General features: G+C 51.9%; 1 protein-coding gene across 6 annotated transcripts in view; it reads right to left on the minus strand.

Annotated features, from left to right (window-relative positions):
* Positions 1-1,757: 1,757 nt before the first annotated feature.
* The window catches only part of BCL9L (BCL9 like), a 94,405-nt gene continuing 72,649 nt past the window's right edge, over positions 1,758-23,513 (minus strand). For 4 of the 6 annotated variants that reach the window (XM_034754467.1, XM_034754469.1, XM_034754470.1 and 1 more), the window contains exons 2-8: positions 23,129-23,507; positions 18,456-18,578; positions 12,812-13,022; positions 11,280-11,364; positions 8,668-11,056; positions 6,271-6,531; positions 2,161-3,311 (exon numbers count right to left, since the gene is read on the minus strand). In XM_034754467.1, the coding sequence (XP_034610358.1) occupies positions 2,161-3,311; positions 6,271-6,531; positions 8,668-11,056; positions 11,280-11,364; positions 12,812-13,022; positions 18,456-18,578; positions 23,129-23,429 (4,521 nt within the window). In that variant the 5' untranslated portion in view covers positions 23,430-23,507. Of the gene's footprint in view, positions 3,312-6,270; positions 6,532-8,667; positions 11,057-11,279; positions 11,365-12,811; positions 13,023-18,455; positions 18,579-23,128; positions 23,508-23,513 lie in introns of those variants that run through there. The other 2 variants (XM_034754472.1, XM_034754471.1) reach the window with 2 other exon arrangements.

Here is a 23,513-nt window from a genome sequence, read left to right on the forward strand (position 1 = left end):
ACCCTCAAACTTGGGAATGGTTCTGTCTAAACTTTTTGGTTTCAGCCCATTGGGATCTGGCCTAAGAGACTGTTGGGCTGGTGCAGTTCAGCTGCCTTTGCTAACAGATTCACTCTTGGAACCACAAACAGAAGGTTCACATTTCATGCAGTGCTTCTCAACTTCTCGGTGCAGAAGCTTTATTTCTCCTCCATTGTGCTGCTTGGGGAAGGGGCCCCTTTGCTATGAGAGGGGCAACAAAAAGGCTGGCTTTTCGGAGATAAACCTCAAAATGGTGGTAGATTAGGGTGCCCCATGGTCATTTGGATCCATTTTTTAGAATATTTTCCTGCAATCCACAGAGACTGCATGCACACATGGATTATCTCCAACCTCCCTTCAAAAAGATGTCATAGCACACTCTAAGAACTCTGTGCAGGAAGAGGGTGCCAGGCATGGGAACACTCCCCCACACGAAACTTATGCTTGCAGTCCTTGCTTTAAGCAGCCTACAGCGGTAGTGGAAATGAAGTCCCAGCTGCTCCTATGAGTAACATGGAATGACCTGTGGAGGAGACATCTCCCAGCATAGCTTCTAAGACCAGATGAGACCATTGTGATCATCTAGTCTAGCTTCCTGTATAACACAAGCCATGGAACTTCCCTGAATAAATTACTGTTTGAACTAGAGCTTCGTTTAGAAAAACATCAGCTCAGTCTGAGCAGGAGGCCTCTTGTATCCAGGTGGAGTATTGCATGCAAGGACTTGATGTCTCTACAGGCTGCACATCCATAGTAGAGAGCAGGGCTGCTGCAGGTGATTTCAGGGTATAAAGGTGGCCTTACAACTGCTGCCCAACTGCCTCTAGGGCCTTTCATGGAGGAGTCTGGGATTCCCAGATTGAGAAAATGCTTGGAGAACCTTTACCATAAAATGCCTGCTTTTATGCATCAGGCTAGCTCTCCCTCAGAAATGTGTGCACTTCGGAGGCAAAGGACATAGTGCAGCAGGGTGAGATGCATGAACTCATGTAAGTGGGAGCAGAGCCAACAAGGAGTATGGGATGCTTTGGTGGGGGTGTGTCTGTGTGTCTTGAGTTCCCTCCTGGCTTCTGCACAACACATCCAGGAAGCACAGGATGAAATCAGCCAGTCAGAAATCCCAGTGTTCATTCTGCTATCTCCACTCCACAGCGACATGCACACATCACACAGAACATCTGGGGATGGAGAAGGGAGCAGGGAGTGTCATGATTGGGTGGAGGCCTCATGGTCCAGTTACTTGTTACTTGCAGAGTGGGATCAGACCCCTCACCCTTCCCTAAACTAAACAACTGGGCCCTCTCCTTGCTCATGCTACCAGCAGCTTCACCACGCAGCAGAGACAGATAAAGACCACTATCCATCCCAACCACCAAACAGCGTCTCCCACAACCAACACTGTTTTATAGACACCGCAGCAGCTCCAATCCTGCAGGTGGATCCATATGACTGGGTGCACCCCTGAACCGAGTACAGGCCCAGAGGATCTGACTGCAGAATCAGGATCTAAGATGTGTATATATGTCTGTTCAAAACCATGCATCCCCGCACACAAGCTGTTCTGATGCATGAATGATGTGGGGCTGGCAAAGAGGCTCTTTTGCAGAGGGCTCTCTCAATACCCACTCACCTCCTCCCACTCCCCTAGAACCTCCTCTGCAAGAGTTTTAAACCCTCATACATTGATTTTTTGAAAAGTTTTGTTGTTGTTTTAAAACAGAAAATTGAGGCTTCTATTAAAACACAGAAATACAGACAATTTAAAACCAGCACAAGTTTCTGCCTTTCCCAGCCCTATTTACAGCTCATTCAAAATCTTGTTGTACATTTTGGTTGTTCTTTAAAACAAAACAAAAAACAAAGAAAACCCACACTACGAGGAAAAAAAAAGGAAGATTTTACAAACTGCCGTAGGGTCTGGAAGCCCCCGGTCACCACTTGAGTTTCAAAAATAATAATACCCCCGCCCCCCAAAAAGGATTCACATCAATTTTACTGCACATCTGGTTTTCCTTATAGAGGCAAATCCAATATGAAAAACCCTCCGCACCCCCACAGGCCCCAGCCTCCCGACCCTAATCCAAATAAAGGTTTTAAAAAAAAAGTTTCTACAATCGGCCCTTGCCCCTCAGGACATGATTAGAAAGGCAGGTTCGCCATGTTTCCAGGCCCGGAGATGTAGCTCATTTGGCTGTCCAGTGAAACACTCCTCTGCCTCATCTGGTGTGTGACCATAAGGTTCTGCTGAGGTGGGGGCCCCATGAGGGAGCCCTGAGGCGACATCATATGGCCCGACTGGGCGTACATTTCCCCTGACACAGACATGCTCCTCTGCTTAGCCTGCATCAGCATGAAATTCTGCTGGGCCATCAGACTCTGCTGGGGGGACATCATGCCCTGGTGCATGCTGTTCCCCATCATGGCTTGCTGGGGTGGCATACCTGTCCTGCTCAGCATGGACACCTGTCCAGGGTGGCACATAGACATGTTGAGTCCCCGCTGCATGCCCTGCTGCCCTGGAAGGCTGGGGGTGCTCATGCCTGGTCGCGTGGGTGGCTGCTCAGCCATCATGTTCTGCAGGTTCATGAGGTGGAGGTTGGAAGGCTGTGATTTCGGTGCTTGGCTGTCACTCTTGGGGAAATACTGCAAGGTGCTGCTCGGCTTCTCTGAAGGGATGATCCTGGAGAGGTCAAACTCAGGGATGCCCGTAGGTGTGGGGCGGATGACCTCACTGAGCTCAGGGTCATTCAGCACTGAAGCCACACCCGGAAGCACAGGGGGGTAGGGATCTCCAATCCGAGGAGGGATGTTCTTGCCCAGCATGTGCTGCTGGGGGGGCATCTGGCCAGGCTGCTGGGAGGAAAGGTCCTCTGGTGGCAAGGGCATCCCGGGCGGGTAATGTTGCTGCATCCCAGCCCCACCTCCTGGTGTCATGGGCATACCCGCAGCTGGAGACTGCATGGCATTGTGGGGCTGCTGCATGCGGGGGAACACCAGCTGGTTGGAAGGGATCATCTGAGAATTGTTTGGCACAGGGCCGCAGGGCTGGTTCAAGGAGTCCTGGGGCCCTGGAGGCAGCATCATGGGATTTGGGGGGGGCACACCCGCCCCCTGCGCACCAGGGTGCATCGGAATGTTGGCGCCCAGGGGATTCGGCGAGGACATCATGGACGTCGGGGGTTCATGGGAGAGTGGCTGCTGGCCAGGCAAGTTCATCCCCATGGGACTCTGCGAGGATGCAGGCCCCACTGAGTTCAAGTGCAGTTGATTTGGCTGATTTCCTGTGATACCTAATGAAGGGGAGAAGGAGAGTTAACTCAATGCCCATGCACCTCCTCCCACTGCATGCAGAGAGTATGTCCCTGGTGCTAGCAGCTCTCTCCATTGAAATCAGCATCTAAGCAGAGATCAGCTCCAGCCAGTTTTCCTGGAGTGTTCAAACCTGGCCCAGCTCTGCTCTCATTGCTAGACCCATGGAGAGGGTCTGCCATAGAGGGTCCATCAAGGCAGTAAGGTCAGTGAAAGAGTCCCTAAGCCCAGGGGACTCTGCTGTCAGACCTGATACCTGCTCAGTACCCTCAACCCAGCACCTCATTGCCATGGCAGCATCACACCCTGCCCCATACCAGCCAGGTGCTAGGCTGTACAGGGGAGAGGTGAGCACCACAGAGCACATGCTTGGGAGGCCAGCCCCTCCCTCTCTCACTGAGGCAGTAACGGCACATCAGCACTGCATCTGGGAGCCAGCCTCCAGCCCGGAGCCACAGATTTGTGCTAGCATTCTAAAAATAGCGGTTTAGATGGTGCTTCGAAGTTGCAACTGTGGCTGGAGCTTGGCCCTCAAGCCCACCCCAGGCATCAGAGCCTGAGCTCCCGCCCAAGCTGTAATGTCTACACAGCTATTTTTAGAGTGCTAGCGTGAGTCTGTGGACCCAGGCTGGAAGGCTCACTCCCAGATGCAGTGTAGACTTGCCTTAAGAGCTGGTAGGTGCTGCTGCTTCTGATGAGAGCTGCTCCAGACCTCAGAGCTGGCCTAGTGCAGGCAGGGAATAGGTGGGGTTCAAGGGATGTTACCGCAAGACTCAGTCGGTCATTGGCCATACATAGGGCTTGTGGCTCTTACCAGCCCAGCAGATCCTGTTCCCCTCTGTTGCTACGCAGGCTGGGACAGTACAGCACAGCAACCTCTCTACTGTGTTGAGCACAAGGAACACCGTCAGCACAGCCATTAGTTGGCAACCTCTGCAGCTCCAACGTGCCCCCCAGTGGTGGATACTGAGAAGGACAGCACAGCTACCCACCTAGCGCCCAGCACTGCCTGGCTTACACAAGGCTCACAGCCAGCATGGGAGGGAGGTGTGGGCCCCCTACTGTGGAGGTCAGAAAGACTTTCTGAAATCAGAACTAAGGAGTTCTCAGATAATGCCTCTCTCTCAGCTCTGACTGGGCAGGCCCTGGGAACCTGCATGGACTGGATAGCCCAGTCCCTGCTCAGGCTTTCCCATCCCACTGGGACATACCTTGCTGAGACCACCTGAGGTTTCCTACACAGCAGAGCTCTGGGCTGGAGATAGTGGTGATGATGGGACATCTTTGGTAGGAGGGGGGAATTTAAGGGCATCCCAATGGTCACAGCCCCCTCCCTCCTCGAAGCAGGGCAAACATGGTTCCTGGAAACCTAGGTCTAGGACTCAAACAAGGGGAGTGGCCAAGTGCTAGAGCATGGGCTGCCATCCCAGAGACAACACTCAGCAGATGGTTGAGGGAGGAACACTGGGCATGTGGGGGCAGAGAGGAGATGACAAAGAGGATAGGGAGATAAGTAAAATCTAGGGGGTGTTACATCATCCCCATGCCCGGTGGCATGGTACGTGTAGCTCACATGAACACTGCATCTCCCATTATCTGTTTTATCCGCAGCTGATCTTGGCTGTGTGCTGGGCTAGAAACTCTAGTGTCTCCTGGGCTCACTATGTTTGCCAGGCAGATCAATGGCACATGGAGAAGGCAGCAGCTGGCCCTGGCCAGCCAGTAAGAAGCAGAAGGCAGAACAATGCCAAGCAAACAAACACTTGCCAGCTTCGCACCGGGTTCTGGAAGCACCCAATGCCTTTGCAAAGCTGCGGCAAGCTGGGAAACCAGCCTGGGAAGCCAGTTCAGCAGTTCCATTTAAGGAGCTTAGTCAATAGTATCCAGGGAGCTAGAGTTTCCCCCAAGGCCTTTGGTTACACCTGAATGCAGGACAGCTGGATGGGCTCCATTGCTTTTACTTGTGCTAGTGAGAACACTGGGAGCCCAAGACACTCAAAGACACCCATACCTCAGACCTGACATCCCTATGTCTCACCTAAGGAGATGTAACCCTTGCAATAATCTGTACCCCTAGCATCCTGGTGGACTTACAGGGACTACAGTTACCATTAATAACCCAACTGTATTATACTGCAATTAACTGGCTCGTGTGTATATGGCACTGTTGCCCTCTGCTGGCTGGAATCGGAATTGCTTGCTGTGTGTCAAGGCCTCATACTACCGTACTAACAGATAGTAATTTTCCTTGAACTCAGTTGGTCAGGCCAATGCTTTTGGAGTGGGCGATCCTGGGTTCTAACCTGCTGCCTCTGTGACATTTTGAGAGGCCACAGCAAGGATGCAGTCATGGAGTTTACTATATTAAGTCATACATTTGGGTAGGAGTGATCCTTCCACAGCATGGTGCACAACAAGGATTACACCCTGTCCTGTCCCTGTAGGGGGCTCACTGAGTCTTCTCCCTTGTCCAACTTCTTCCTCAGGCTTCTCCCTGTACCTGGAACAAACGCTTCTCTTCCCTACAGGATAAATGCTCTCATCTGACTCAATTAACCCTTTCGTTCTCCTTGCTTTGCAGCTCCAAATATGTCTGTTCCTATTCTGACTCTCAATTAGCACACTTTTCTACAACATGTCCCCAAGGTACTTTCTAGTCATCAATGCACTGAGCCCCATGCTCCAACAGAGGCAGGGATGGATAGGGAAACAGGTACAGACAAGTTAAGTGACTTGTCCAAAGCCACAGAAGAGCTTGTCCAAAGCACAGTGGCAGAGCTGGGAATAGAATTCCTGATCTCCACTCTGAGCATCAGAACCACACCCAGGTGTTCTGCCTCCCAGGCCTGTGTGTGAGCCACAAGACCAGTCTTACCCCTATAAAGCCCAGCTCCAGCTTGCTCTCCCTGCTGGCGCAGACACAGTCCCAGAAGAACGTACCTGGCATGCTTCCTGGTGGGAGCATAGGCCTGTCTGGGAGCAGCTCATCATCAGAGGTGGCGATGGTTTTGATGGCATTGTGGTAGAGTGGTGTGGAGCTGGGCATGGCATACTTGGACATCTGTGACATCATCAGCGAGAGGGGGTTCTGGGAGGGGGATGGATCTGGAGAGGAAGTAAAAGGTATGTTGGGATTCATGGTGCTAGAGGGATTACTGGCTGGCGCAGAGGAACTGCTCCTAGGCCCAGGAGGGAGCGAACCTGCAAGCAAGAGAGAGAGAGAGAGACCAGCTTAGTGCTCCCTGCAAGCTGCAGCCTGCTCCCATCGGGCAGCATCCCCAATTCTCTGCTTGGAACACTGATAGACCCAAACCAGGCCTGGCCCCCAACCAAAACCCCCTATGGACTCTGGGGAAGTTCTGTGCTGGGATCACCTGCTATGGTTGACACCAGAGCCAGACACCCCAAACTATGGGAGAGTTAGATCTGATCTAGTCCCAACTTCCAAGCTCTGGCCCTTCCCTCATGAACTGAAGAAGGGGAGGGGCAGGTGCTGAGGGGAAGGCACTGAGTTTGAGGCCTTTTTCTAGACCTGGATACAGAAAACTTTGCCCCTTTCCCCTACCTGTTTCTTTTTAAAGTTCCCGCTGGATGCCTGGGGGCAAAATACACACTAACTTCAAGAGCAAACACAGAGAAGTCAAAAACTGGGGCATGCGTGTGCATGTCAAGTATGCGGAGGCCAAGCGTGAGTAAGAAAAATGCAGCAGTTGGTGGCCTGGCCGACAATCCGCTCTAGGTGGAGTACAAGATGGGACTGACTCCACTGCACTAAGTAGCTCTGAGCACATGCTGCCTGCATCATGCAGGGCTACCTGGAACCGTTCTTCCAACACTAGATACCTCAGGGGCCTTACCCTGACATCCCTTCCCTGGATGTAGCTGTGGGTAGGTTTCTGCCTCTCAGTGTGTATTGTGAGGATGCAAATTACCCTGGTGGGCAATGGCTCTGCATTCACTCAAGGCCTCCTCAAGCAAGTAGGCATGGATGGGAACAGCCTGTTTGTACAGGGGAATGGGGTGGGGGTTTGCTGGGAAGAGGTATTAACCTTGCTAGAAGGCATGGGGAGAGAGGTGAACCAGCCCCCTAGTACCTAGGAAGGAACCCTGCTTTCTAGCCCATCCTGTTACCCCTATATGAGTGGCCGTAGAAGAAAGAAAGTGGGGATGGGGAATCCTTGTCATATCATCAGAGGGACAATGAAAGACTCAAGTCAGGGCCAGGGGAAACTGAAGCACCAAGAGGTGAAGGGACTTGCCCAAGGTGACAGTGGCAGAGCAAGCCTTAGAGTTTTGAAGTCCTCACTCTCAGACTCTGCTTTAACCATTAGACAATGCTGCCTGCATAAATAACTGGATTAAATTCTGATCTACCTGAAAAATGTCTCCCCAGACAACAGGACCTGGGGCCTGAGAAAAGAAACACAAGGAAATGCAGGGAGTGGGCATTGGCCAGACACATCTTGCAATCCCCCCAACCTTGGAGTGCACCAAGACAGGTTTGCTCAGTGACAGACACACTCCCACTGTCCCCTCCTTTCAATGCACTTCCCCAAGTCAGGACACATGTTTAAGGACTCTGTCTCCCATCAATCCATTTTTCCATCCCTACCCAACCCTGGAGAGCATGAGCCAGTCAGCAGAGGGATTTGGGAATGCTGGCATCCTGGCTCCCCATTTCTAATTTGGTCCAATGTCTCCCTCCAAACCTCTACAGTGCACGTTAGGCTGCCTACTGTTTTCCTCCTTGTGAATAAGAAAGCACAGCATCAGGGGGTGAGGTGGGGCACAGCAAATCACTGGCATTAATCCCCAGAAGAAGCAAGTGCAGGCTTGCATGTGCAGGCCAGGCTCATTCAGCTCACCAGGAAAGAGCAGTCCCTCTCCAGGGTGTATGCATTTCCCCTAATCTAGGCTCTTGCTCCCTTCTTCCCGATGCTGAGCCACATTGCCCTGAGGCCTGGTGCATGGCACAGAAAGGGAGATGGTGTGTTCTCTCTCTTTGGAACAGGAACTGGGCTGCTATCACAGCACTTCCAGCTGCCAGATATCCCCATGGGCCCTACATGCCCACTCGCCAACCCCAAATCAAAGAGATTTGGGCCCCAAATCCCAGCACAGGGAGAGCTGGCTATGGGAAGGCAGGTTCCCACCACTGCCCTGCAAGGAAATAGCCACGTAATCATTACTAGTCTGAGTATATGGAAAATATGGGTCTGGAAGCCACAGAATTATTGGGCCCTATGAGAGTGACCAGCAATGTGCAGAGACCTTTGGAGCACCAGGTTTAATTCTATGGCCCTATCCCACTCACATACACAGTTTAGCACAGCTTACCCTGATCCAGCCCTCCCATGGAAGCTGACGAATTCATGCTGATAGGCTGCTTGCTCTGGCTGACTCCTGGACTTGGCAAGGTGGTTTTGGGAGATGGCACCCACCCGGGTGAAGGAACGGCCATGGAAGGGGACTTCAGGCGGCTTGGTGAGCTGGTGGGAGACCTGACGTTGAGGGAGGAGCTCATCACCTGGGGCGACTTCAGGGGCCCAGACTGGTTGGAAGGTGGCATGCTGACCATCTGCGAGGGCGTCTGGGGAGACTTCAGATTGGCAGATGGGGAGGGGACAAGCGGTGAGTGCACCTGGCTGAGCGTTGGGGACTTGAGGTGGGCCATGCCAGGGGAGTTCATCTGGGTGATGTTGATGGTGAGGTCGGAGGGCCTGCGGCCCAGCCCCCGTGAGGGTGCCGGGTGCATGTTGGCTAGGTTGCCCCCTTGGGTGGGAGGGGGATTGGAAGCTGGCGGCAAAGGGATGTGGCTGAGCCTGGTGGTGCCGCCGATGTTCCCAATGGACATGGCACCCTGTTCAGGGCTGAACATGTCTGGGGCACTGCCCATCTCCTGGGGCATGCTGGGATAGGGGCCCTGCCCGCCTGAGAAGCTTTGCTGCCCTTGGCTGGGGAACTGTGAGGGGATCATCATCTTCTGTGGCCCCCCCATCATTGTGCCACCACTACCATTCTGAGCCCTCACCCTGGCCAGATCCTCAGGGCTGATGCCCTGGTGGCCTATCATGTCAGGGCCCCTCATTTTCTGCGACATCATCATCTGTTGTTGTGGGGTCATCTGGACATTGAGGTTCATGTTCATGTTCATGTTGACATTCATGTTCATGTTGAGGTTCCCAGGTCCCATGGGCGCATCCATGTCTCGGAGGCTCGACTGGCTCATGGGTGGGCTCAATATCCCCCGGGTACCTGTGAAGTCCATACCTATGGGTGCGCCACCTAGGCTCTCTCCTGGCATCTGTCCAGGAAACATGGACGGGTCGATCTGCCTGTGAGCCTGTATCATCCTCTCCATTTCCAAACCTTGGCTCATGGAGCTGCCAGACATCCCAATGGGCCTCTGCATCACCACCGGGCGCTTCTCCATCAGCTGGTGCCTCAGGATCTCCTCCCTGGCTCGGGGGTTCATGAACCGCTCAGGGTCCCCTTGCCCTGAAGGATAGGGCAGGCTCCCTTGTGGAAAGTTCCCTGGGCCTCCTATTGGAGGCATATCATCATTCCATCCCATGCCAGGCCTGACTGGCCGCTGCATAGCATTCATGGGCCCAAGGGCATCCATGGGCACATTCTGCATCCCGCCAAAGCCAGAGACCCTCTGCATCTGATTTCCAGGGAACCTTGGCCCTGGGAAGGGGGGTGCTCCCCTCATCTGCATGGGGTCCTGGACCTCAATGGGCCCCCTTAGCTGGTTGCCCATCCCTGGAGGCCACGGCTCCCCAGGTTTGCTGTGATAGGGTGGTGGCGGCCCCCGAATCATCATGCCACCCATGGACTGTGGGATCATCATCTCCTGCATGGGTCGACCATGGATGCTGATCTGCTCCTCCTTCCGCCGCTTCTCCTCATAATACTCCTCCTGCAGCTTCCTCCAGGCCACTTGCTCTGGCGTCAGGCTGTCCTGGTTCAGCCGCTGCATCATGATGTTCATCTGCTGCCCCATGTCAGAGCCTGGGTGGTGGGGGACCTCATGCTCCAAGTTGGGGCCCCCCAGATTCTGCGTCTGAGAAATCATGGACTGCAGGGGCTCTTCATACTTCTTCATGCCCGCAGGTGGGAGGGGTGGCTGGGTGAGTGGGGCCTGCGACTGGGGAGTGGGGCCACCCTCACCAGCACTTTGGTTGGACTTCATGAAGGGCTCGGCCTCACTGCTGCGCAGCAGCAGGCGCTCAATGTCCCGCAGGGTCTGCAGGGAGCGTTCCCGGTGCTCCAGCTGCTCCTTAGAGAGCCCCTCTGAGTTCATGGGGTTCCTGGGGCCCAGCACTACCTGCCCATTTCCGCCTGCCCCAGCACTGGTACCATCCCCCAGTAAGTTAGAGCTGGAAGCACTAGAAGAGTCCACCTGCCCAGGCTGCATCGGGTTGGTGGAGGCGTTGGGCGTGTTGGGGTGGTTGCTCCCTGGCTGGGTGCTGCCGCTGCTATTTCCCACAGAGTTGGGAGTCAGGTCCCGCCGAATGTCCTCTCCCGTCCCTTCCTGGGGTAGGGTAGTTGGTGCAGGCAGAGCTTGCTGACTGATGCTTTGGGGTGGGGGGGGCTGTGCTGGGGGGGGCTGAGGCTGTGCCTGGTTGCCCTGCGATGCTGGGGGCTGGGACTGTGGAGTGCTGGAGGCAGGTGGGTTAACTGGCAGTTGCTCGGTGACTCCCAGTACCTTGGGAGTCGGAGCCTGTGAGAGAAAGGGGAAGCCAAAGTCAGCAAGAAACACGTAAGGCAGGTGTGTAGCCCCAGACCTTGGGTGGGCTTCGAGCCCTGAATCCCTACAAGAGCCAACTGAGCCCATCCCCCTTGAAAGAATGTGAGCTGCAAGTGGGGTCAGGGTGTGACTGGCCATGAGGACATTAGCCAGCAGCACGCACAGACAGGAGTGTCTGGCTCACACCCAGCCATACCTGGTCTAGCTTTGCCCGGGGTACATTCTGCTGATGATAGGTCAGGATGGAGTCTGCTCGCCCCTGCAAGACGGCTTCTGCGGCACTAAGAGAGAGAGCAGCCAGTCAAGAACAGCAAAGTGTCAAGCCAGAAATACTTAGCAACAACCTGGGTCCACAGGCTCAGAACTCCCAGCAGGGCTCCCTTTGCCCACTGGCCCCCTAATGGAATGCCCAAGCCCCCTGGGCTCATGGTGGAATCTCAGAGGAGAGTTGGCACTGAACTTCCCCCTCTTCTGCACAGATCTCAGGGCATCTCTCTGACAGGAAAACATCTGCCTTGCAATTTCCCCTTCCCCACCCCCTGAACTGTGCATTGTGCTGGGCTCTGCACTGGTTGCTGTGTTGCTGCCAGAGGGATATAGCCTGGGAGGGAGACACTGGGATATGCTAGGACTAGAACCCCATGTTCTTTGCAAATGTGAAACATCACAAAATAAAAGCAAAAACAACTATCAAATGAAAAAAATCACTGTAGAGCAGGGGCTGGGCCCAGCTCCTTGCACCGGGCTTTGTGACCTGGCGCACAGGGTGACAATGCTGCTCAGGTTTAGCCTGGCCATCCCTCTGCCATCATAACAGGAAGGGATGGGGGAGTGCAGCCAGACCAAATCTGAGTGAGTAGCATTGTGACCTAGCAGATGATGTTGCAGCACCACTCACTGAAATTTGGCCCAGCCACACCCCAGTCCTCATGATGGAGGGGCAGCTGGGCCAAATCTGAGCAGCACTGTGACTCCGTGTGCCAGGTCTCAACACTCAGAGTGGGGAGGTCCTGCAGGATAGGAGCTGCTGCAATGGGGTGAGTGTGAGGCAGGCTCGCTCTGTGCCCCCTCAGGGCCTCCCACTTCTCCTGGGGGCAGGACCCAGCCCCTCCCACATGGATAAAACACCACAAAGTTCCTGAAAAATAAAAGGAAAAATTATAAAAAATAAACAGAATTTCACAGAATTTAGCTATGACCTAAGCAGGCACTCTAAAGCTATATGTTCCCCAAGAATCAGCGGTTGAGATACTGCAAAAGAATGAAGGGAGCAAGTCGAGGGCACCCAGTAATCTGGAGCGTTAGCACCCAGTGCCTCCCACTGCAATCTGTTCTCCCAGATCACACCAGTAATCCATCTAACCAAGTATCCTGCCCTCTGGCAGCAGCCAACACGTGTTTCAGTGCTCCTATGACCTTTTATTATACATCTGGCCAAATGCACTCTGTGGTTCCTGTTGCAGCTGGCAGGGCTAGGGCACTACCAGGAGGCAGATCACATTTAAGATGAAATCTCTCCACCAGCAGCTGACAACTATGCTAGGGAGAATGCGGATTGGGGGATGGGGGGAGACGTCATGCTAGGGGCAACCCAGGGAACCTCCAGTCCCCAACGTCTCCAGAGGCTGCAGTGCTAACTGCAGCATGTAGGAGGCAGCTGTGGTAAACCAATCCAAGCGCCAGAGCCAATGGGGAGGACTGGGGAGGACACAGGGGTTTACCGCTTACGTGTTAGCAAGGTGAGTGGTGAAGACGTAAACAAACTGGGAAGGCTGCTTTCCGGCACCACCACCTCCACTGCCCCCAGCATCGGGTCGCAGGCCAGGAGCAGCGCCATGTGGTGCATTGGAAGAACTGGTCTCATTCAGGTTCGGCAGCGGGTTGGACCCAGGACCAAGCTGCGGGGCTGTGGACATTGCAGGATCTGCTACATTACAGTCTGCAGAGGGCACAGGAGAGAGCAGCTGTTACCAACAATCAGCACAAGACAAACTGCTGGGAAGCACCGCGCAGGATGCCAGAGCTAAACAGCACACATTGAATGTCTGGACTAAGGGCAGTTACCAGAGTGAGGTGGGTATAACACAGGAGTTCAGGGCTGGAATAACAGGAGTCTGGGGGGTCAGGATTGAGGGGAACCAGCAAAGCTGCCTATGGTGTGGGGGAGCCTGGGGCTGGGATAGTGGGATCTGCAAGCTGGCCCTGGCAGAGCTGTGCGTGTCGAGGGAGCCCAGGACGGAAGTAGCAGGGAGTCTGAGTATCAGGATTGTGGGGCAGTGTCAGAGGTGCGTGTGAGGAGAGGATTCAGTGTCTTTGCTCCAACAGTCTACCCTGAAGTTTATCCCCTTACAAAACACAGGAAAGAACAAAAACCGCATGTGTTGGGGAGCAGGGCCTCTCTCCTACATCTTCCCGCCAGCAGGGCAGGGCTATGCATTCCCCCAGCCTCCAGCAGATGGCAGCACATAACAGGGATTTTTCTGGGCCTGGATATCTACAGCCTCCCAGAGAGATGTGAGGAGCAGGGAGTGGCTTAGTTCCTCCCCTTCATTTTCCCTCCTGGTGAGTGATCAACCTCAAACACCCACAGCCTTCCCCTTCCAGGGCAATTTCCAGAGAGACACTCCGGGAACACTGCACACTGGAGCGATAATAATTAATCATTATCAATTATTTAATAATACTCCTACTTAATATTAATAATAATTGTAATTAACAACAACACTTAGTGCTTTGCATTTGCACAGCGCCCTATGGACAGCTGGGGGGTAGTTAGTAGATATTCTGCATTAGCACTTCCACCTGCACAAAGCCCCCTTGAAGCCAGAGCCACACTCATCCCCCCAGGCCCTGAACTTGACTGGGAGTGCAGAGCTACTGCACCTTCAGGTGAACTACGAGGCTCTAGCATTAAATAAAGGACGAGGCCGGGATGGGTCAAGGCCAGGATTCACCCAGCGCTTCCTCTGTGCACAGTCCAAACTATCCTGTGTCTCTGAGCAAGACTTCCCTAGAGTGTCTGTGCTGGGAGGGGAACCAGGCTCTTATCTCGGTCATGGGGGCAGTCTGAGGAAGGCTCACTCCTCCCCATGTTATGGGGATCATGGTGCCTGTGTTGGCAAAATTCTATGCAGAACTGTTAAAATCCAGCCATTTTAAACAGGAGAATGGCCATTTGTTCGCCAGCTTGTCACACATGGCAGCATCCTGACAATCTGCTTACAGCGAGCCTCAGAAATAGCAGTTAGTCTTACCTTGCACCTTTCACCCATGGATCACAGTGTGTTTTGTAAAGGGCAGGGCAGCGTTATCCCTTTCTACTGAGGCACAGAGGAGAAGTGACTTACCAAAGGTCACCCAGTGAATCTGTGGCAGAGCCAAGAAGAGAACCCAGTCGTCCTGACTTCCAGCCTAGTGCCCTGGGCTATACTGCCTCAAACCCAGTGATCTAAAGGGAGGAGCCTTGAACAGCAACTTGCTGTAAGCCCTTGTTTGTTTGCACTGCACTGAGTCAGACACAAGGGCAACTCTGCAGCTCCTTGTATGCCTGTCCATTTTCTTTGTACTGCCTGCCTGTCTTGCTCTGCACCCAGCTGTAGGCCTTCACAGCAGAGGGGAGGATCCTCTCTCTAGGGTGATGCAGAAATGCGCATTTCCAACTGGCAACTTTCCTGCAGCAAAGATAGTCAGACTCCCATACAACTTTATGAAGCATTAACATGGAACAGCAGCCTTGAAAGTTGACAGTGAAACAGTCAAATAAGTTCAGTTACTGTGCATTGTGCTGCAACATTGCAAGTGGCTAAAACATCCAATTCTTGAGCAACAGTCTTTGCCATAAATAATGCAGGCAGAAGGCGCAAGGCCAGAAGAGGAAGCTAGTGCACTACTAAGACTTTGAGGCTGCTCTGCTTTGCTGTCTTCACTTTCCTCTCCCTCAACCACATCTCTTCAGCCTCTGACTCCCTGTTGCAGGGCAGTTCACCAATATGGCCTGTTAGCTGCATCGTCCCACCCTATAGTGTCTATATTAAAAGCTTTGAAGTCACTCTTGGAAACATCCTTGAACCTGAGCCTAGGTTGGCCCAGTGGCCTTGGAGCATCCACAAATTCTCCATACAGGAGATCCTTCAGAATGCGCCCATCATCTATCCATTGCAGATAACAAAGCCAGCAACTGTGTTTAAGAATAGTGATTAGACTTGGCAATTTTGCTTTCTCAGGTACTTTGGTGTCAGAAACTTTGGTTTCTCACTTGATATTTAGAATATGAAGATGAAAATGGGTGTGGAAGGTGTTTAGCCTACTCACGTCCACTGTAGGTGGTCCAAATCTTGCCACTATACAGCAGTATAATTAAAATGCACAGCTGGTAGACCCATACCTTGGTGTGGGTCTGATGGATGCCTTTCCAATGTGAGAATTAAGCTCATCATATAGAGGTAGGTTATCCAGAACAGTTGATCCTAGATAGCAGAGCTTGAGACAAATTCTAGCATGGTACTAGCTATTAAAACTTTTGGTGCAGTCCACACACATGTGCCATAATCATGGTCTTCTTTAGACCAATGATTAGTCCAAATTTGTCACAAGCTAGTGCAAAGCTACTGCCACGTTGCTAAAGGTCCTCTTCACTGTGTGCGGCAAACAGTGCGCTGTCAGCACAAAGAAGTTCCCTTATCAGCAGGTGTTTGACTTTGCTGTTAGCTCTTATATGTGCAATGTTGAAGTGTTGTCTGTACACCCTCAGTGCTAGATGAGAAAGCATGACAAAGCAGCAGAGAGAAGAATATATCGAAAAGTGTTAGTGCCAAAACATCTCTCTGTTTAATACCACTGTGGATTACAAAGCAGTCAGCTTGATCGTTATCATATTGGACTGTAGCCTTCATGCCATTGTGGAAAGATTGAATTAGACTGAGGAGGACTGTGAGTGGGGGAGGGGGCGCAACAAATTTTCTTCCAATTGGAAAAGACCCATTCTGCTGACCAGGTCAACAGCCTTTGTAAGATCTATGAAGGCCATGTAGAGAGCTTTTCCTTGTTCTTGACACTTTTCTTGTAGCGGCCTTAATGAAGACTATGTAGATAGCTGATCTACTGGCACAGAAGATACAGTGACTCTCTGAATATATGCGTTCAACAAGAACCTGGAGTCTTTTGAGGCTGACCTGTGCGAATGCCTTACCAGCAATCCTAAGGAAAGAGATTCCTCTGTAGTTTTTGCAATCACTCCATTCTCCTTTGTTTTTATACAGCATTAGGATGTTGGCATCATTCATGTCTTGCAATACCCCTCCTTCCCTCCACCAGGCAAACAAGACATTGGGCAGATGTTTAAGTCTTATTCCAGTACTTCAGCTGGAATTCCTTCTTTTCCTGTAGCCTTTCCTGGTACTAGGGAGGTGATTGCCTTTTCAAGCTCATTTATAGACGGTTCAGACTATCAAAGAGTTTGATATAGAAGCCTGGGGACTGTATTTAGTGCTGCTTCAGAAAGAGTGGTTTCATGTGACTAGAGCTTGTGATACTGCATCTATTTGCTTCTGTTGATGATGTTGTCTCCATTAAGAGATTTGAGTGGGCAATCTTCCTGGCTGAAGGTACTATTGCTTTCTTGATTCCATCATCCTCTTAGACCTCCATTCTCAAAGGACATTTGTATCTTTTCACAGAGAGAGAGAGAGCCAGTACGATTGAGCACGTTGCCTTGATGTTTGTTGCAATGTGCTCTTAGCTATTCTGAGGTTAGCACATATTTCAGGAGAGGGGTTCATGTTGTAGTGGATATACAGCATGCATTTTGCTTCAATAACTGGAAGCATACTTCAGAGTATGTGGCAAACCAGTCTTTACCATGTACAGTCGTTTTACTGAAAGCTAAGATTGCAGCTATGTGGATGGAGAAGATAACAACGTGAGTCCCTTATGTCAAATTGGGAGCCTGGGTTGGAGAGGGTGTGGGGGAGGTATTCATGGCTAAAAGCGTCTGGAGTTTTAAGAAATACAAACCATCATGAATATTGATCTAGGAAAATCTCCTCTATCATTTTAGGGGCAATTGCTCTGATTCACAAACTCTTTGCTTCACACTTTTCTTAATGTTCCAGTTTTACCATGTTCCAGTTGCTGTGAGCAGAATTTAAACACAATTCTGGAGAGAAAGGGAAGTGAATGGGATAGATCGATCCAGGGAAACAAATCTAGCTTTTTCTTCCAGCAGCTGGGGAACTTGTCTGTTGGGAAAGCCATTGGCAAGATGAAGAGTGAGAATGTGAAGGATGGACCCAAATGGACCTGACCCAGCTGCCTCAAAAATATTTTCACTTCCACAGTTTGAAAACAGTTGAATTCAAGATGCAACAAATCAAAGGATTTTGCTGTTTCTGGAAGGCAGGAGGGACCTTCAGTTTGCTCACAACCCACCCCCACACAGACATGTCAGATCACTGTGCTATTTATTAGGCCGAGGGAAGTGCCTCAGCTTCCAGCTAAACACAAAATGACACTTTTTTTAACATATGAGATTCCAATGGGTGGGGAGGGAGGACCGAGACGGGGGAAATGAGGAAGCGGAGGCTTAAAAGTCACATGAAACCTATTGATAAAACGTCACCATTCCCCAGAGACTTACAATAAAAACTGTCAGGGCCTCAGAGCAAGCTTTTAACTTGATTTAAAGCCTTGATCAGAAATTAAGGCAGTGTGCAGTGCACTCTGGTTAACTCAGCCCTGTCCAGATTCTTGGCAGGCCCTGAGCATTTCCCTCGATGCCAGAGCACAACCGCCTGCAGGCAGGGTTGTAGTGACTCCAGAGTGGATGGTCCGACAGTACAGTGTGAACAGGGATCTAAATCCATGCGGGAGGCACTCTCTGCAGCACAGCGCTCACAGAACATGATGAACTCTGTGCATGCACACTGGCCTGCAAAACAGCAATGAAGCCAAGTCAGTGCCAGCCATGCACAACAGCCCAGCGTGGCCAGCCCACCTGTCATGGGGGTTGGGGGGGAATGTCCCCTCATGGAGACAGGGCCAAGAGGGCTGGGGGACTGATCCAGTCCCATATCACACACCGACCCCTCCTACCCTCACACTGCATTCAACAATCCTCCAGCACACTACCACCTAAACCACACTGCACAAAATCCACCTGCAGAGCACCATACCACACCTCCCTCACAATACATACACACTGTGTGCAATACCACAACCCTGCAGTATCAACACACGCCTCACCAAGTCCCCTGTTAAGCCAGCAGACAGCTTCTTCTGGGAGCCTTTGGTTGCCATCGCTGCCGTCTCTGACAGACTCCAGGGCAGGAACTAGGCATGCAGTGATCTCGGGGCTGTTTGGGGAGGGGATACTCACTGTGTGTGCTGCTGATGGGTTTGTCGTCCTCCTCGCTGTCCGGGCCTGAGCACCATTCGTCCCCGCTGTATGGCTGTTTCCTCTCCAGCACACACCGACGCTTGCTGCGGGGAGCCACCTCACCTGCAATGGGATAGAACCTGTCAGAAAGCTGAGAGTGCCACGGCACAGCCATGGACTGAGTAGGCTGGGGCTCTGCCCCACCATCTCCTGGCACTTAGGGTCATGCTAGCAAAACCAACTGGGGGAGTCCAATGAACAGAGGGGCAGATGTACAAGAGTTCAGCTCCCTGTGACAGGCGTCACCCTGGCCCTGACAACCAGCCTCTATCTGCATCTTGCACTAAACCACAGCAATCCCACCCAGCATGGAGCCATGTGGACTCCTGCCCCATGACTGAACAGCCCTACGTGGGTCAGAAGCCCTGCTATCCCCAAATAATGCAGGACTTGCATCGAGTCTCCCTCCCTACATTGCACAACTTGGAAGCAGCATTTCCATCTCTGCCCAGAGACCATTGGCTGAACTGTGATGTGCCTGCAGCAAGGCCCTGGTTGTGCTGTGGGTGAGGACCTGCTAAGCATGGCTTTGCAAAGAGGCATTTAGCTGTCAGAGCCCAGGCTGGGAACCTGCTACCAGGACCCGTTCTCCAATGCAGTCATTCCTCACCTATGGGGGGGGGGGGGGATCACAGCCTGAGCTGGGTCCAAACTGCTGCCACAGAACTGTTTAAAACAGTGGGAGATTGTTTGTCAGGGATCTGGAAGCTTTTGCTGGAGCCCCAGCACCGTCCCGGAGCTGCGACCCAGACATTAGCCAGGGGAGGCAAAGCTGCTGCTGGAGTGCTGATCAGGAAACCTCCCATCTCTGCCATTCACAAGAGCTCAGTCTGGCACCACAGACTGACATGGGGGCTCATTAAAGGCCTGTCAACTCCCATCTCCCTGCTGGCTGCAGCAGAATTGTTCCCAGCAGGGTCCCACCCAGAGGTTTGCCCTGAGTAGCAGAAATGTGCCAAGCAATGGGGCTCCTACCCTCCCTTTGGGAGACGATACCGCAGCCTGAGCCATCTCACTGAGTGGGCACGTTCCTGGCATCCAGCCCAAATTTTCCCCTCTCAGTCTCAGCCAAGTTCTTCTCCCTTATTGCTCCTGCTCTAACTCCCCTCCCTGCATGGGGTTCACATTCCCCAGCTCTCCTCCCAGCCAGACACAATGAGTGCTCTCCCTTGACATCTTGGCCTCAGCATTTAGACTCTCTCCCCAGAGGCCTGAATCTGCAGCCGTGTATGGTGACTGGCAGGGAGAAATGCACCACTGGTTTTCATACAAGAAAAATCACTAACCACCCCTTCCTGCCCCCAGAAAACGGCAACTAGTTCCAATCAGAGCAGAATTAAAGGGAAAGGGGGGGAGGGCAGGGACATGATTGCAAAAAACAACCACAGAAGCTCAGCTAGGCCAAAGCAACAGGTACATGCTGCACTGGGGCAGGGATGTAGCTTTTGCCCCAGAGATGGCTTCCTGCCTCATGGATTCAATGGTCTCTCAACAAGGCAGCAACAGGCAGGAGAGCAGTGTGCCCCTCTCCCAGGGTTTTGTCACGTTCGGAACCTGGCCTGTTCCATTCCACCATCATCAGAACATAAGAACGGCCATACTGGGTCAGACCAAGTCCATCTAGCCCAGTATCCTGTAATCCGACAATGGCTAGTGCTTCAGAGGCACAGAATGAACAGAATAGGCAATTATCAAATGATCCATCCCCCTGTCGTCCAGTCTCAGCTTCTGGGAGTCAGAAACTTAGGGATATCCAGAATGTGGGGTTGTGACCCTGACCATCTTGGCTAATAGCCAGTTTTGGATCTATTCTCCATGAACTTATCTATTCTTTTTTGAACCCAGTTATACTTTTGGCCTTCACAGCATCCCTGGAAATCAGTTCCACAGGTGTCCAAGACCACCCAGCAGGCAGGAGGAAAGAGTAACATACAGCAAGGATCGGCATTGCCAACCCAGCATCCATGGTTTTTTTTGGAGGCGGTTGGGGGTGCGGGTTGAGCCTTGTATTCACATCAGCCCATCCATGGTATGTGACCAGGAGAGAGAGCTCTGCACATATCTTTGCTAGTAAGCATCCTCGCCAACTGCCTCAGAGGATGAATCTCAGGCTGCAGCTCTATAAACACAAGCAGCTTGGAATACGAGATACTTTATTATTCTTTGAAAGGAATCCATATACCTAGAGCCCTACCACATTCACGGCCATGAAAAACGTGTCACGGGCCGCGAAATCTGGTCTTGTGTGTGCTTTTACCCTATACTATACAAATTTCACAGGGGAGACCAACATTTCTCAAATTGAGGGTCTCACCTAAAAGGGAGTTGCGGGGAGGGTCGCAGTATTGCCACCCTTACTTCTGCGCTGCCTTCAGAACTGGGCAGCCAGAGCGCGGCGGCTGTTGGCCAGGTGCCCAGCTCTGAAGGCAGCGCCCCGCCAGCAGCAATGCAAAAATAAAGGTGGCAATACCATACCATGCCACCCGTACTTCTGTGCTGCTGCCTTCAGAGTTGGGTGGCTGGAGAGTGGCAGCTGCTGACTGAAGGCCCAGCTCTGCAGGCAGGAGTGCAGAAGTAAGGGTGGCAATACCATACCAGGCTTACTTCTGCGCTGCTGGTGGTGGTGCTACCTTCAGAGTGGGTTCCCAGCCAGCTGCCACTGCTCTCCAGCTGCTCAGCTCTGAAGGCAATGCCACCACCAGCAGCAGCACAGGTAAGGGTAGCAGAACCACATCCCCCTACAATAACTTTGCAACACACACACAACTCCTTTTTGGGTCAGGACTCCTACAATTACAATACTGTGAAATTTCAAATTTAATAGTTGAAATAATGAAATTTATTAGTTTAAAATCCTATGACTGTGAAATTGACCAAAACAGACTGTGAATTTGGTAGGGCCCTACATATACTCAAATGCTACCTGGCTCCTGCTGCGAGCGAGGGAAGGCTTTGGCACTAAGCCCAAGGTTGCGGGGCAGAGATTTCCAGGGGTGGAAATGGAAGGGAGATTTAGGGCCATTTGAGGGATTGGTGCCATAATACCTTGCCATTTTATGACACTTGTACACTGAAGATCTCAAAGCAATTTGCAAGACTGGTATTGTCCCCATTACACAGAGGGATAGACTGAGGCTCAGAGATGGGGGAAAGATTTGCCTAAAGTCACACAGGGTGTCAGTGTCAGAGCCAGGAATAGAACCCAGGAGTGGTGACTTCCAGTCCTCTGCTGTAACCCCCAAGACATCACACCCTCATTGAGCCTCTTACACAGAACAGTGTTTAGAGGCCAGATTCAAGATAGACATCAGTGAGCTGTAGCTGAATTGGGAGGCCAAAGAACTTACATAGGAGAATCAGGCATTCTGATTTTAAGAATTTTAATTTTAATAATTCACCTGTTCAAATCAATGCTTCAGTACACTGAGCCAAAAGCATAGTTGGATTCAATAAAGGATTGAACATTTACATGGATAATGAGAACATCCCCATCCCATTAGCTAGGGCTATGAACTCTCACATTCCAGGGGATTAGCCAACCTCCCACTGTCACTGAGGAAGAAACCTTCCTTTTAAGCAGGACATAGTCTATAATGGTGTTTCTTGCACCTTCCTCTGAAGTAGCTGGCACTGGCCATGGTCAGGGACAAGACATTGGGCTGGATGCAGCTCTGGTCCAAGCCAGCCCGCCAGTTTCTATGTTCCTATAGAAACCTAAACAGATCTTTGATCATGAGACATGCTGGAATATGGGCCAGAGCAGCAGTGCTACTCCTGGGAAGAGCAGCTCCAGGCTACCAGGTGTAAAGATGGCCTCTAAAAGGAACCAAGGATACTGCCTGAGGTTCTCACTTTGCAATTCACTGGCAAAATGTTCCCAGGTCTGCTGTGGTGAGTGTCACATGCAGCCCTTTGGCACAGTGCTCTGCAGTGCCCAACAAGCTGTGGGAGGCTGGTTAGAACAGGGAAGCCAATGGTCAGGAAGTACTGACTCAGCCCTTTTCCAGAAACCATGTGATTTAACTCAGAAGTCATCCACTGCAAACAAAACCACTAACTCTTCAACCAGTGACCCTCACACCAACTCCCTCTAACTAAGGCTAGGCAGAAACAAAACAGCTGTAAGGGCACCACAAAGAGTCAGATCTTTGGCAACAGCAATTAGACAATTAACAAAACCTGTCTCAGTTCTGTGCTTGGAATCTGCACTATTAGGGGATTTTCACCACAACTCCTGATGACATGCTGCAGCTCACTAGGGCCCTAAAAGCAAGTACAAAACGGAGCCCAGTATGGGGTATGTAGGGTGTCTGGGGTGACGCTGCCAACCAGTGCAATCCAAGCATTCCCCAGCAGAAGGTGCTGTGAGGAGTAGTGTAGGAACACAGGCCATGAGTGAACTCACAGTTATTCCAGCACCACCTGCAGGGAGAGGGCAGCCCAAGGGTGCAGGAGCACAGGCTTAGTAGGGGAGCTCCTAGCTAGCCCAGCAGGGGCACTGCAGGATCACAGGCTGCAGGGAAGGCTCTTAGCTGTTCCACACCCAGTTCCCACTAGGATGCGAGGGACAGTTCAGAGAGAATCTCTCCAAGGCAAAGGTTTTTGAGAATTACCTTTCAATTCCGTGTCCAGTGAGGGGGTGCTGGCTTCCCGCTGCTCTCCTGAGTCCACCGAGATGCTTCGTTCCCGTTTCACTTTGCCCTTCAAGGACCCAAAGTTTGGGACAGCGTTCTGGCTGTTTTTCAGTCCAGAGTTGCCAGGAGAAATCTGATTGGCTTTGCTGCCATGATTTCCCGCCCCCACGCCCTTAGACCCCAGGTTGCAGGTGGGTCCTTGGCTCACATTATGGTGCTGAGACTGGGTGCCGCTGTTACTTGTCTTTCCATGATTGGTCAGTTTATTGTCAGGGTGCATTTGATTGGCTAAAACTTCTGGCAGTGACAGTGGAGGGAGCTCCAAGTCCCTGCTGTTGCTTCCCTTTGGTCAAAACACCTGCAA

This window comes from Trachemys scripta, chromosome 21, assembly GCF_013100865.1.
Source record: "Trachemys scripta elegans isolate TJP31775 chromosome 21, CAS_Tse_1.0, whole genome shotgun sequence".
In the NCBI taxonomy this organism is placed as follows: domain Eukaryota; kingdom Metazoa; phylum Chordata; order Testudines; family Emydidae; genus Trachemys; species Trachemys scripta.